The 12,885-nt window shown below is 47.3% G+C and overlaps 1 protein-coding gene across 3 annotated transcripts in view; it reads right to left on the bottom strand.

The window, feature by feature from the left end:
• TMEM181 (transmembrane protein 181) overlaps positions 1–12,885 on the bottom strand; it is a 101,078-nt gene that overhangs the window by 24,844 nt on the left and 63,349 nt on the right. For all 3 annotated transcript variants that reach the window (XM_023206055.3, XM_031935567.1, XM_031935568.1), the window contains exons 7-10: positions 3,821–3,901; positions 1,783–1,882; positions 736–866; positions 451–542 (exon numbers count right to left, since the gene is read on the bottom strand). In XM_023206055.3, the coding sequence (XP_023061823.3) occupies positions 451–542; positions 736–866; positions 1,783–1,882; positions 3,821–3,901 (404 nt within the window). The remainder of the gene's footprint in view (positions 1–450; positions 543–735; positions 867–1,782; positions 1,883–3,820; positions 3,902–12,885) is intronic.

Raw genomic sequence — 12,885 nt, 5'->3', positions numbered from 1 at the left:
TCTACTGTGTCACCAAGTTAGATACACTGAAAGCTGATTCTTTTCTGGATGAGTTCCCAAAACACATTTTGATTCTAGGCCCTTCCATCCTTTCTTTTTTTCGAGACAAGGTCTCACTCTGTTGCCCAGGCTGGAGTGCAGTGGCGCGATCTCAGCTCATTGCAACCTCTGCCTCCCAGGCTCAAGCGATTCCTCCCACCTCAGTCTCCCAGGAAGCTGTGACTACAGGCGTGCACCACCACGACCAGCTAATTTTTGTATTTTTGGTAGAGACAGGGTTTCACCACGTAGCCCAGGCTGGTCTTGAACTTCTGAGCTCAAGTGATTTGCCCACCTCAGCCTCTCAAAGTGCTGAGATTACAGGCGTGAGCCACCACACCCAGCCTGGCCTTTCCACTTTTGTCAAATGCTTTTCATGACTGATGTTTCACACATAATAGAATTACTCACGTTTGCCATATTCCTAGCGTAACAGAAGCCAACCACAATAGTCCAACAATGAAGAATTTAGGCAAATAGAAAGTTAAACACTTTCTTTCTCCCTAAAAAGAAAAAAATACAAAGTAAGAAATAAAGAAAATCAAATTGGTAATTGTACATAACGTGATTTTTCTACTGAGTATGGGCCTGCAGGCAGGCTTTCATAGATAAATTCCTTTCTGGTCTGTCCTCAGAGTTCGGAAGGCAGGACACAGTCTGGAACCTCCCCCAGCAGTGCGGAGGGCTGCGGCTCACCTGGACGCGAATCCCGTGGTACACGCACAGCCAGAAGAGCAGCAGGGCGCACAGGAACATGGACTGAAAAAGGTCGTCCAGCATCCCCGGGAGCCAGCTGTTGACCAGGAAGGAGAGGGGGAAGAACGGATCTGTAACACAAAGGGCAGAAATGCATGAGGAAAACAAGGCCCGCAGCACCCAGCAGAGAGCACCCCAACCCTCTGCGGGGTCAGCACCTAGCAGAGAGCACCCCATCCCTCTGCGGAGTCGGAGCTCACTACCAGCTTTTCTCCCTGGTCAGAGCCAAAGGAAGGGTAGTGAACCAATGGCTATTTTGTCTTCCAAAACACCTAAAAGCCACTGAACAGATTGCTGCACTGATTGTGACAGAGTGCCGCATGCTGCTGCCATCAGCTCCTCCCAGAGCCTGGGAGTTCCGACTGCGGCAGCTCAGGAAGCAAACACTTTTGGAGCAGGAAAAGAGTAACAGCCAGCCACGTCTGGCCACCTTCAGCCAAGTTCCAGGACTGCTGTGTCTGTAGCACATCCAAGTTTTAACTACCAAACAGCCGCCTATTTGTTAGAGAGCCAGGCATCTGCCCCAGCTCGGTGTAACATGGCTCCTGGGGCGCCAGGGAGCACACGGCTACATGTTCCTTCTGGGGCTCCCTATGGACTCTTCTGGGCCTAGGCCATCTCCAAGATGCCTTCCCGCTTTACCTCTTTTTTGTTTTGTTTTAAGAGATAGGGTCTTGCTGTTATCCAGGCTGGAGTGCAGTGGTGCCATCATGACTCACTGCAGCCTCAGACTCCTGGGCTCAAGCAATCCTCCCACCTCAGCCTCCCACGTAGTTGGGACCGCAGGCACACACCACCATGCCCAGCTAATTTTATTTTTTGTAGAGTCTTGCTATGTTACCCAGGCTGGTGTTAAAACTCCTGGCTTCAAGCAATCCTCCTGCCCCAGCCTCTCAAAGTGCTGGGATGACAGGCACAACCCTGCAGCTGGCCTCCAGCTTTACATTTTAAAGGGGAAAGTTCCTAAGTAAAAATGGAACTACCCACCATTGTAAAGTAGCAGCAGAGGCAGGAGAACAGACATCCACTTCTGCTCGATGCCCCAGTCTCTCATGGAAAATTTCCGGAGGGAATGCGCAAACAGGCACTGCAAACCAAATCAGGCCTCCAGTTACTGCCTTTGCTCACAGCCTTTGCTCACACACACTTTCCTTGCAGCCTTTGCTTACACCTTGCTTACAGCCCTTGTTCACACCTTGCCCGCAGCCTTTGCTCACACCTTGCCTGCATACCAGGTTGTCTTCTTTAATCAATGGTCTAGGTGCCCCATTAAGATCCACTGCCTTACACCCTGGCTGAATTGCCTACTCTGTCCCAGAGGCCATCAGTGACAACCAAGACAAGGTTGTTACTTTCTGCAGAGAAGCAACAGCTAAGACAGGTTCCGAGCTGTCCTCATAGGAGCAGAGAGGAGGAGGAACGTAATCCCTGCAAAAGGGAAGAGCACCCGCCCCCTCACCTCCACCGGTGAGGAAAACAAGGCCCACTTCCATTGGGCCTGCTCCAGAGAGCCCGCACTCAGAAGGACCCACCCAGGACACAGGCCACATCCATGGGTGTGACAGGAGCCTCAAGTTCCCAGCAGTGCAAATGCTACAGATGGCAGGAGCTTCCAAGATGGTGCCAGGGCTCACCCACAAAAAGCCAAGAGAATGTAGGAGTCTCGTAACAATGGTCAGAGGATGTGTTTCTTTTCAAACACCTCCCTGAAGAAAGTGTGTTAGGCCCATGGAAGAAGTTTCTTTAAACTGCTTTAAAACATTATATATAAACTTATAATTTTTAGGCCAGGGTTTTGTTGTTGATTTGTTTTCTTATAATCTGATATAAGCCAGTAGTTTTCTAGGCAATGTGGATTTCCTTGCCTAGCGACCATCCTCCCTCTTTTTAAGAACATACTTAGGGCCCTGAGTAATAAATAGTTCTTTGGGCTCTAGAGTGTGGCAGCAGAATCTCAGGGCATCAGAGAGCCTTTGAGAAGAAGCAAGAGTTTGACTGTCCAGACACAAATACCAGCTTTCCGCTTTCATTTAGGAACCTCACTGGGGGAGCCCTGGCATCGTGGAGGCCCTGGGCTGGGCCTGACCACAACCTCCAGCTCCCTGTGGCTCCAGCACCCACGCCCTTCCCTCCAGCTTCCTGTGGCTCCAGCACTCAAGCCCTTCGCTCCAGCTCCCTGTAGCTCTAGCACTCACGCCCTTCCCTCCAGCTCCCTGTGGCTCTAGCACTCACGCCTTTCGCTCCAGCAGAGCATCTGCTCACAGGTGCACACGCCTGTGTCTTTCCATGCACAGTTACTCTGAGAAATACCAAGTGTTCCTGGGTGGACACATTTCCTAAATGTCACCTCCCCACCATCCTGCACCAGGACAAGCAGCTGATGAGGGCAGAACGCCACGCTTCAGGCGGCCACAGATCACTACATGAAGCACCCTTTCCCTTCCTCCAATTTACTAATTCTCATCTTCACAGACTGGGGCTCTGGGGGGCTCCCTTGGGTTTCTCAGGGTAAGCATTTCCCCCAAAGCTACTGTGGGCTCATGGACAGAAACCTCAGATCCCAAATGAGCCCAACGCCTGCATTTCCAAAACACTTCCCTTTGGCCTTATTGCGGAAAATGCCCAAAAACACAAAGGACTGGTACAACTATAAAAATACAAAATATAAAAACCCAAGAGCATGCTGCATCTGCACTCAGAGAAGCTCACTCAAATAATTATGGCAGACTTCCTTCCATACAGGTGAAATGGCACTTCTCACCGCACATGATGAACATTTACTTAAAACTCGGTGATGTGTAATGACTCCTGCACTCTACAGAAATCCTGAATACAGGATACCACATCATTCTTTCTCTCATGACAGCATCTTGGCAGACAGAGTAGCAATATCAGCACAGCCCACTGGATGGAGCATCTGAGTTCAGATCAATCTCCATGTGGCTTGCACCGAAGATCATAATTGCATCAACCAGCTTCTTCCTGGCTGGGATCTGCAGTGGTCCGTCAGGCGAATGGTACTCACAGTGACGATGAAGGTGAGCACCACAAAGAAAAACCGGAACCAGATTTCCAACTGGGAGAAGGCAGGGTTATAAGTCTTCCACTAAAATAGAAAGTGAGGAAAATGATTTGAAAAAAATATACGTGCATCTAAGAGAAAATACGTAAGATTACTAATAGTTATCTCTAGATATGAGACTATACACACACACACACACACACACATATATACTTTTTTTTTTTGGGGGGGGATGGAGTCTCGCTCTGTCGCCCAGGCTGGAGTGAAAAGGCACAATCTTGGCTCACTGCAACCTCCGCCTCCCAGGTTCAAGCACTTCTCCTGCCTCAGCCTCCTGAGTAGCTGGGATTACAGGTGCCTGACACCATGCAGGTTAAATTTTTACATTTAGTACAGTTTACTTTTTGGCCGGGCGCGGTGGCTCAAGCCTGTAATCCCAGCACTTTGGGAGGCCGAGGCGGGCGGATCACAAGGTCAGGAGATCGAGACCATCCTGGCTAACACAGTGAAACCCCGTCTCTACTAAAAAATACAAAAAATTAGCCGGGTGTGGTGGCGGGCGCCTGTAGTCCCAGCTACTTGGGAGGCTGAGGCAGGAGAATGGCGTAAACCTGGGAGGTGGAGCTTGCAGTGAGCCGAGATCCGGCCACTGCACTCCAGCCTGGGTGACAGAGCGAGACTCCGTCTCCAAAAAAATAAAAAAAAAAAAAATAGTACAGTTTACTTTTTTATCAAAGGACACAGACATAAAAAATCTTAATTATCAAGAACAAAAAATAATTTCAAATGGTATTATATGGATGATAAATCTGACTAATTATTTTATAATCATAAGAGCATTTGGATCTTAAATCTCATGTCAAAAATCAACCTTGTCAATCTCTTTATTAGAAATAGTCATACTTTCCATCAAAAGAAAGTTTTAAAAGATGTAAAAGTGTGACTAGAATGTTATAACAAAGTCAAAGTAAAACCTTTAAGTATGAATGTGAAAGCAGAAGAGTGAGTTGCAGTTGAAGGAGTCCGTTCTGATGCTGACCAGGCAGTCCCAGGTGTGCCAAGTGTGCACCGCTGGAGCCGAGGACAGGACACTGCTGCTGACAGCAGGGCAGAGGCCAGCCACCGCCAACCTAAGCACGAGCCAGGTCCATAACCAGACCCCAGAACACTGTGCTCACAGGGCCAGTGAGCCTCATCATTCTGATGCATTGAATTCAAGTCATCTGAGCAATTTAAAAAATCTACTTCAGTACAGATAGAGTCACAGATGCTAGATTTACCTGTTACACACACACACACACGCATGCATGCACAAGGATGATTTAAGACACTGGACCTGAGGAAGTCATGAAGGGTAGTAACCTCTGACTGATGGCAAACAATAAGGGCTGCCCCTGGTGGCCCCACATCATGGAGGGGAACCCAGGCAGGGCCATGGCTGGGAGACCAGGGAGAGAGGGCTGTCCTGAATCCACAGGACAGAGTGCTGGAGAGAGCTGTACAGAGAAAGAACGAAGCTCCCAAAAAGCCAGTGCCTGGCACCCACAGAGCCAGTCATGGTACCTGTTCCCACAAGATAGAGAAGAAACTCACCATCAAAGGACACTGGGTAGCATATGCTAAATGCTTTTGCCTCAGTGGTAGGAAAAAATTAGCGTCAGACTTCATGCTGCTTTGGCCCCACCTAGCAATGTTGAAAAGCAAGGCCAGAAAAGATCAAACCATTTCCAAGGAAATTAACATCATCCCAGAACAAAGCTCAGGGATATTTATAAGATATCAAACCTAGCAATCAATAATGTCTGGCATTGAACCGAAAGTACCAGACACACCAAAAAGCAGGAAAATACAAACCATATGAGGAAAAAACCAACCAATCAAAACTGGCCCAGAAATCACAGATGACAAAATTAGCAGATAAGGAAATCAAGCAGCTAGATGAAAGATTTTTGTGTTAAATAAAGACTTGGAAGATGATCAATAGATGAGACACTACAGAGATTGGTAAATGTGAAGGCACAGCAATAGAAGCTATCTAAAATAAAACTAAAAAAAAAAAAAAAACCTGAAAACAATGAACAGAGCATCAGGAGCTTTGGACAACTTTAAGTGGCCTAATACAGGGGTCCCCAGCCCCCAGGCCAGAGACCAGTACTGGCCACATGGCCTGTCAGCAACCGGGCCATACAGCAGGAGGTGAGCAATGGGCCAGCAGGCATTACTGCCTGAGCTCCACCTGTCAGATTGTTCAGGGCATTAGATTCTCATAGAAGCACGAACCTGCTGTGAACTGTGCAGGGGAGGGATCTAGGCTGCATACTCCTTATGAGAATCTAATGATAAATGTAATGCACTTGGGTCTTCCCAAAATCATCCCCAATCAACCCTGGTCCATGGAAAAACTATCTTCCGTGAAACCAGTCCCCAATGCCAAAAAGGTAGGGGACCAGTGGCCTAATTTGGGGTCCCTGAATTTGGGAGGTCAGGGGACCAGAAGGACAAAAAAATATTTGAAGAGATAATGGCCAAAATGTTTCCAATTTGATGAAAACTATCAACTCACAAATCCAAGAAGCTCAATGGACCCCAAGCACAAGAGATGAGGAAAAGTAGAAGCAGCACCCTAAGAGAAAAATCTTCAAAGGGGGTGGGGAGAGGGAAGAACAAAGAACATTATTACAGAAAATGAAGATAAGGACAAAGATAAGGTGGACATCAGATTTCTTGTCAGAAAAATGCAAGCCAGAAGACAGTGACCAACATTTTCTAAGTGTGTGAATTAGGCCAGATGCTGTGGCTCACGCCTGTAATCCCAACACTTTGGGAGGCCAAGGTAGGAGGATAGTTTGAGGCCAGGAGTTTGAGACTAGCCTGATCAACACAGCAAGACCTTGTCTCTACAAAAATGAAAAATAAAAAAACTAGCCAGCATGGTGGCGTGTGCCTGTAGTCACAGCTACGCAGGAGGCAGAGGTCAGGGTCAGTGAGCTATGATCATATCACTACACTCCAGCCTAGGTGACAGAGCAAGATCCCATCTCAAAAAAAAAAAAAAATAAAAGTACATAAATTAAAACCACAATGTAAAACCATTAAATACCATTATACACCTATGACAACAGCCAAAATTGAAAAGACTAACCATACCCAGCACTGATGGGATACGAAGTAACTGAAACCCTCATACGCTACTGGTATAACATAAAATAACACAACCACTCTGCAAAACAGTTTGTGACTTTCTTAACTGCATGGGCCCAACCATTCCATTTCTAGCATTTATCCAAGAGAAATGAAGCGTATGTCCACACAAAGATTTATACACAGATGTTCACTGCTGCTTTCTTTGTAACAGCCCCAAACTGGAAGCACTTCAAATGTCCATCAACAGATGAATGAATAAGCAATTTCTGTTACATTTATACTAGAATATCACTATGGACACACTCATCATTGATCAAGCTCAAAATAATTATGCTACATGAAACAATTCAAACATACTGGAGTATATATTGTATAATACCAGTTACACAAAATTCTAAAAAAAAATGCAAATAAATGTGTTGTGAAAACAGATCAGTGACTTTCCAGGGATGGGAAAGGACAGGAGGAAGGGGCACAAGAAGATGTTTAGGGATGATGGCTGGTGAGGGGATGCTTATGATCTTATTTGTGGGAACGGTTTCCCAGGTTTCACTGTGTGTCAACTATACCTCAATAAAGCTGCCAAACAAAAACCAACCACTAACAATAGATGGTAATGGGGAAGTGGAGATCACAGTGATTCAGGTTCAAATTCCAGCTCTTCCCGTTACTAGTTGGGCAAATGACTTAATCTCATGAAACCTCATTTCCTCCATGAAATGGGGATGCTAGTAACCTACTTACCTACTTAACATAATTATTATAGCCTTTTAGCCTCGTTTTTATTTTATTTTTTTTTTTGAGACAGTCTTGCTCTGTTGCCCAGCCTGGGCTGCAGTGGCAGGATCTCAGCTCACTGCAACCTCTGCCTCCTAGGTTCAAGTGATTCTCCTGCCTCAGCCTCCCGAGCAGCTGGGACTACAGCAGCGTGCCACCACTCTCAGCTAATTTTTGTATTTTTAGTCGAGATGGGGTTTCACCATATTGGCCAGGCTGGTCTCGAACTCCTGACTTCGTGATCCACCTGCATCAGCCTCCCAAAGTGCTGGGATTACAGGCATGAGCCACTGCACCTGGCCCTCTCCTGGGTTCAAGCGATTCTCCTGCTTCAGCTTCCCGAGTAGCTGGGATTACAGGCATGTGCCACCACGTATGGCTAATTTTGTATTTTTCGCAGAGACAAGGTTTCACTATGTTGGTCAGGCTGGTCTCGAACTCCTGACCTCAGGTGATCTGCCAGCCTCGGCCTCCCAAAGTGCTGGGATTACAGGCGTGAGCCACCACACCCAGCCTATCGTAGCATTTTAATGAGATGATGCATATTAAAAGCTAAGCACAATGGCCAGCAAACAGCAAAGGTTCAGTAAACAAGAGTTGCTACTACAAATCCAAAACATCATATAACTATTAGGATTATTGCTACAGCATTTAAATATCATAACAGTATTATATCATTTATAGAATGATCAAAGTTGTGACTTGAGCATTTGGGGGGAGTGTTGATATAATATTCAGATTAAAAACGTTTACTACATGTCTTAGTTGAACAAACATACTCTAAGACACAGTCAAGAAGAGAAAAAAAAAAGAATTGCTACCATCAGATAAAAACACAAAATTTCCTTGAAGTAACAGGCCTGAAAGGTTGGGTGGTTGTTTTGACTCTCAAGGAACCGTAACTCTTAAAAAAATAACCTCAGACTCCCGTGGAGGAGGGGGATTCTAGCTTAAGATTCTGTTAGAGCAACAGAAAATAATCAACTCACTCTCATTAAAAATTAACACTAGGGTCGGATGCGGTGGCTCACAACTGTAATCCCAGCACTTTGGAAGGCTGAGGTGGGTGGATCACCTGAGGTCAGGAGTTTGAGACCAGCCTGGGAAACATGGCGAAACCCCAACTCTACTAAAAATACAAAAATTAGCCAGGCATGGTGGTGTGTGCCTGTAATCCCAGCTACTTGGGAAGATGAGGCAGGGAGAACTGCTTGAACACGGAGGGTGGAGGTTGCAGTGAGCTGAGATTGCACCACTGCACTCTAGCCTGGGCAACAGAGCAAGACCCCATCTCCAAAAAAGAAAAAAGAAAAGAAACATTAACACTAGGCTGGGCATGGTGGCTCATGCCTACGATCCCAGCACTTTGGGAGGCCGAGGCAGACGGATCACCTGAGGTCAGGAGTTCAAGACCAGCCTGACCAACATGGTGAAACCTCATCTCTACTATAGAGACATGGTGTTGCATGTCTGTAATCCCAGGTACTCCTGAGGCAGGAGAATCGCTTGAACCCAGGAGGCAGCAGTTGCAATGAGCCGAGATTGCATTGCATTCCAGCCTGGGCAAAAGAGCAAAACTCCATCTCAAAAACAAAAACAAAAAAATTAACACTAGAAAACAATGCTTTATTCAATAAATGTAGCTAATCTAAAACATGCATTTTAGTTCTAAAATGTGAGCTAATGAGAGAGCACACTTTGGTCCAGCTTTCAAACGAGACCCTGCGCACCAAGCCTGCTGTGTGCCCTGCAGGAGGCAGGCGGCACCTTCATCACACTCCATCCGGGCTTCCTTCCTCCTGTCATGCGTCCCCATCCTCCTGGTTCTGGGAAAAGCCGTTTTCATATATGCTGACTCTCTGGGAGGCCAAGCAGCCAAGCAGAATCACCTGCGTGTTCCTCCTGGGCCAGCCCAGCTGACAGCTCAATCCGACATGCATTTGTGCCAAAGGCTTGAAAGGCTGTGTCTTCCCAAGCAAACTGCAAGAAGCCCCCAGAGTAGGGCCTTGGCCCCTCCATGACACACAATGGCCTCCAGGTGCACTGGATCCCCTGAGCTGGGGCCAGAAGGTCCACAGGGAGCAAGCCCAGCCAGCGCCGCACAGGTGTCCAAGCAGAGGTCATCCTGTCCCGTCCCGTGGGCACTGTCAGGTCCACTGTGTGGACCCAACTCTAGGGAACTTAGTTTGGGGGTTTTGTTTGTTCTGTGTTTATTTTTAAACTCCCAAATACATTTTTGAAATTAAAATGTAAAATAAGTAAAATGAAATAAAAAGTACAGTTCCCAGAAAATACCCCAGGGCTTAGACATTCCCTTTGAAATCTGAAGCACTGTCACTCGGTACTCAAGCTTTGACGTCAAGGTCCCTTTGGCATCACAAAGCTGCTGTCTTTGTCCTTCCAGAGCCAGAACTTGCCCTGTGACGCCACGAAGTTACCTTTGGAACAAGTGCCCACACCATACCCTGGGCCACTCCTCCCCGATTACATCACCCGTGCGCCCATCCATCCATCCACATCTGCTGAGCACAACCTTGTTCTCCGCACAAGCACGGGTGATGTCAAATCCCATGCAGCACGAAATAAGTGATTTTAACAAAAATGTGACCAGTAAAAGGCCTCCAGGAGCTGACCGGCTCTTTGGCGCAGAACAAACGTTTCCTCACATCCTCAGAGTCCTCTGAATGGACAACCACAGAAACAGACGCGGTGAGGGACGTGTCACAGTTACCTGTGCAGCACCAAGCAAAGTGCCTGGGCTAGGGGCCCAGCTTCAGATTCACAGCCTGGGTGCCCACGTTTTAAAACAACATGAAATGGCCAGGTGCAGTGGCTCACGCCTGTAATCCCAGCACTTTGGGAGGCCGAGGCGGGCAGATCACGAGGTCAGGAGATCAAGACCATCCTGGCTAACACGGTGAAACCCTGTCTCTACTAAAAATACAAAAAATTAGCCGGGCGCAGTGGCAGGCGCCTGTAGTCCCAGCTACTCGGGAGGCTGAGGCAGGAAAATGGCATGAACCCGGGAGGCAGAGCTTGCAGTGAGCCGAGATAGCGCCACTGCACTCCAGCCTGGGTGACAAACAAAACAAAACAAAACAAAACATGAAATGCACTGTCCAGGAATACTGGGGGGCTGGAAATGAGAACGATGTAGCAAGCACAGGTCCGAGAAGCCAGGTGGCACTCAAGAAAGTATAGTAAGCACAGGTCCGAGAAGCCGGGCAACACTCAGGAAAGTATGGCCTGGCGCTCTCCTCTCAGTTCCCCTGGGAAACCGGAGGGCAGCCCCAGGTAACAGCCTGAAGGACTCTGGAACGTGAGCTGCTGTTTTCATCTCACGCCCCAGTCAAAGGTCATGGCTTACAGGAAAATGGAGGAAATGAGACATGAATAGCTGGCCACAGAGTGTCACTCAAAAGTCGGCCGGAAAAACAATCAGAGGAAAAAATGCCCAGAGTAACCAAAAGGACCCAGGGTGCTGAGGATGACGCATGTGATGTGACCAGAGAAGGTGCCTGCAAAATCTCAGAAGAGAACAAAAAAGTGAGTACAAGTGATTTTTGTGGTGTCAAAGGTCACTGTATGCAGAGCATGGGCGATGAAACCACCTTTTAAAAATGTATATGAGGTAGCATCATCCCTCAAGTGCCAGTGAGACCTAGTGGGTGGTCTCATGGCCTGAACGTGGTAATGGGTGTGGGCACGATGTATTCCAAAGAGAAAGAGCTGATAACAAGAGGGATAGAGAAAAGGATCACCACTTGCTACAGTTTGAATTTGTCCCTCCAAAATTCATGTTTAAACTTAGCCCCCATTATGGTGGTCCTGTGAGGTGGAGAATCTGGGAAAGTGATTATGTCATAAGGACTCTGCCCTCATGAATGGATTTGCACCTTATAAAAGGAATAGAGGGGTGCGGTGCAGTGGCTCATACCTGTAATCCTAATACTTTTGGAGGCTGAGGTGGAAGGATTGCTTGAGCCCAGGAGTTCGAGCCTGGGCAACACAGTGAGACCTTGTCTCTAGAAAAAAAAAAAAAAAAATTAAAAAATCCAAGCCAGGCATGGTGGTGTGTGCCTGCCTGGTTCCAGCTACTTAGGAGACTGGGGTGGAAGGATCGCTTGAGCCTGGGAGGTTGACATTGCACCGAGATGTGATCGTGCCACTGCACTCTAGATTGGGTGACAGAGTAAAAAACCCTGTCTCAAAAAAGAGGGGGCTAGCTGAGGCCCCCTTTGTCCTTCCATCCCTTCCACGGAGGGCACAGAATGTGTCCTTTCCAGAGGATGCAGCAACAAGGCACCATCTTGGAAGCAGAGAACAGCCCTCACCAGACACCCAAACCTGCCAGTGCCTGGATCCTGGACTTCCCAGCCCTCCACAACTGTAAGGAATAAATCTCTATTATTTATAAATTACCCGGTGTGCGGTGTACAGTTACAGCAACATAGACTAAGACACCATTCTACTTCAAAAAGATAAACATCTAAGTAGAAACCAGTGAACCAAATGTTCATGGAAAATGGGGTTGAGAACAAAAGGAGAGAGAAATCAGCTTCTTGAGTTAAAGGGAGACGGCATCAACAACAGTGCCAGATGGAAGACACAGCCCACACGACAGGCTCAGGCAGGAAAGGGCCATCGACCATCTAGACATCTGCTCAGCACAGACAACTTCCACTGAAAACAGAGCCTCATCTGAACATGCTGGGTGCATGGTGACAATTTTCTCTCAGTACATTAGGGAAGTGATACGGTTTAGCTGTGCCCCCACCCAAATCTCAACTTAAATTCTATCTCCCAGAATTCCCATGTGTTGTGGGAGGGACCCAGGGGAGGTCATTAAATCATGGGGGCCAGCCTTTCCCGTGCTATTCTCGTGATAGTGAATAAGTCTCATGAGATCTGATTGCTTTATCAGGGGTTTCCACTTTTGCTTCTTCCTCATTTTCTCTTGCTGCTGCCATGTAAAAAGAGCCTTTCGCTTCCCGCCATGATGCTGAGGCCTCCACAGCCATGTGGAACTCTACGTCCAATTAAACCCCTTTTTCTTCCCAGTCTTGAGTATGTCTTTGTCAGCAGTATGAAAACAGACTAATACAGGAAGCAATCAGGGTCATTTTACCCTGAATTTGATTGTCATC

The sequence above is a fragment of the Piliocolobus tephrosceles genome, chromosome 5 (genome assembly GCF_002776525.5).
Source record: "Piliocolobus tephrosceles isolate RC106 chromosome 5, ASM277652v3, whole genome shotgun sequence".
Lineage (NCBI taxonomy): Eukaryota > Metazoa > Chordata > Mammalia > Primates > Cercopithecidae > Piliocolobus > Piliocolobus tephrosceles.
The sequence above is the reverse complement of the archived record's forward strand: the minus strand, read 5'-3'. Positions and strand labels throughout refer to the sequence as shown.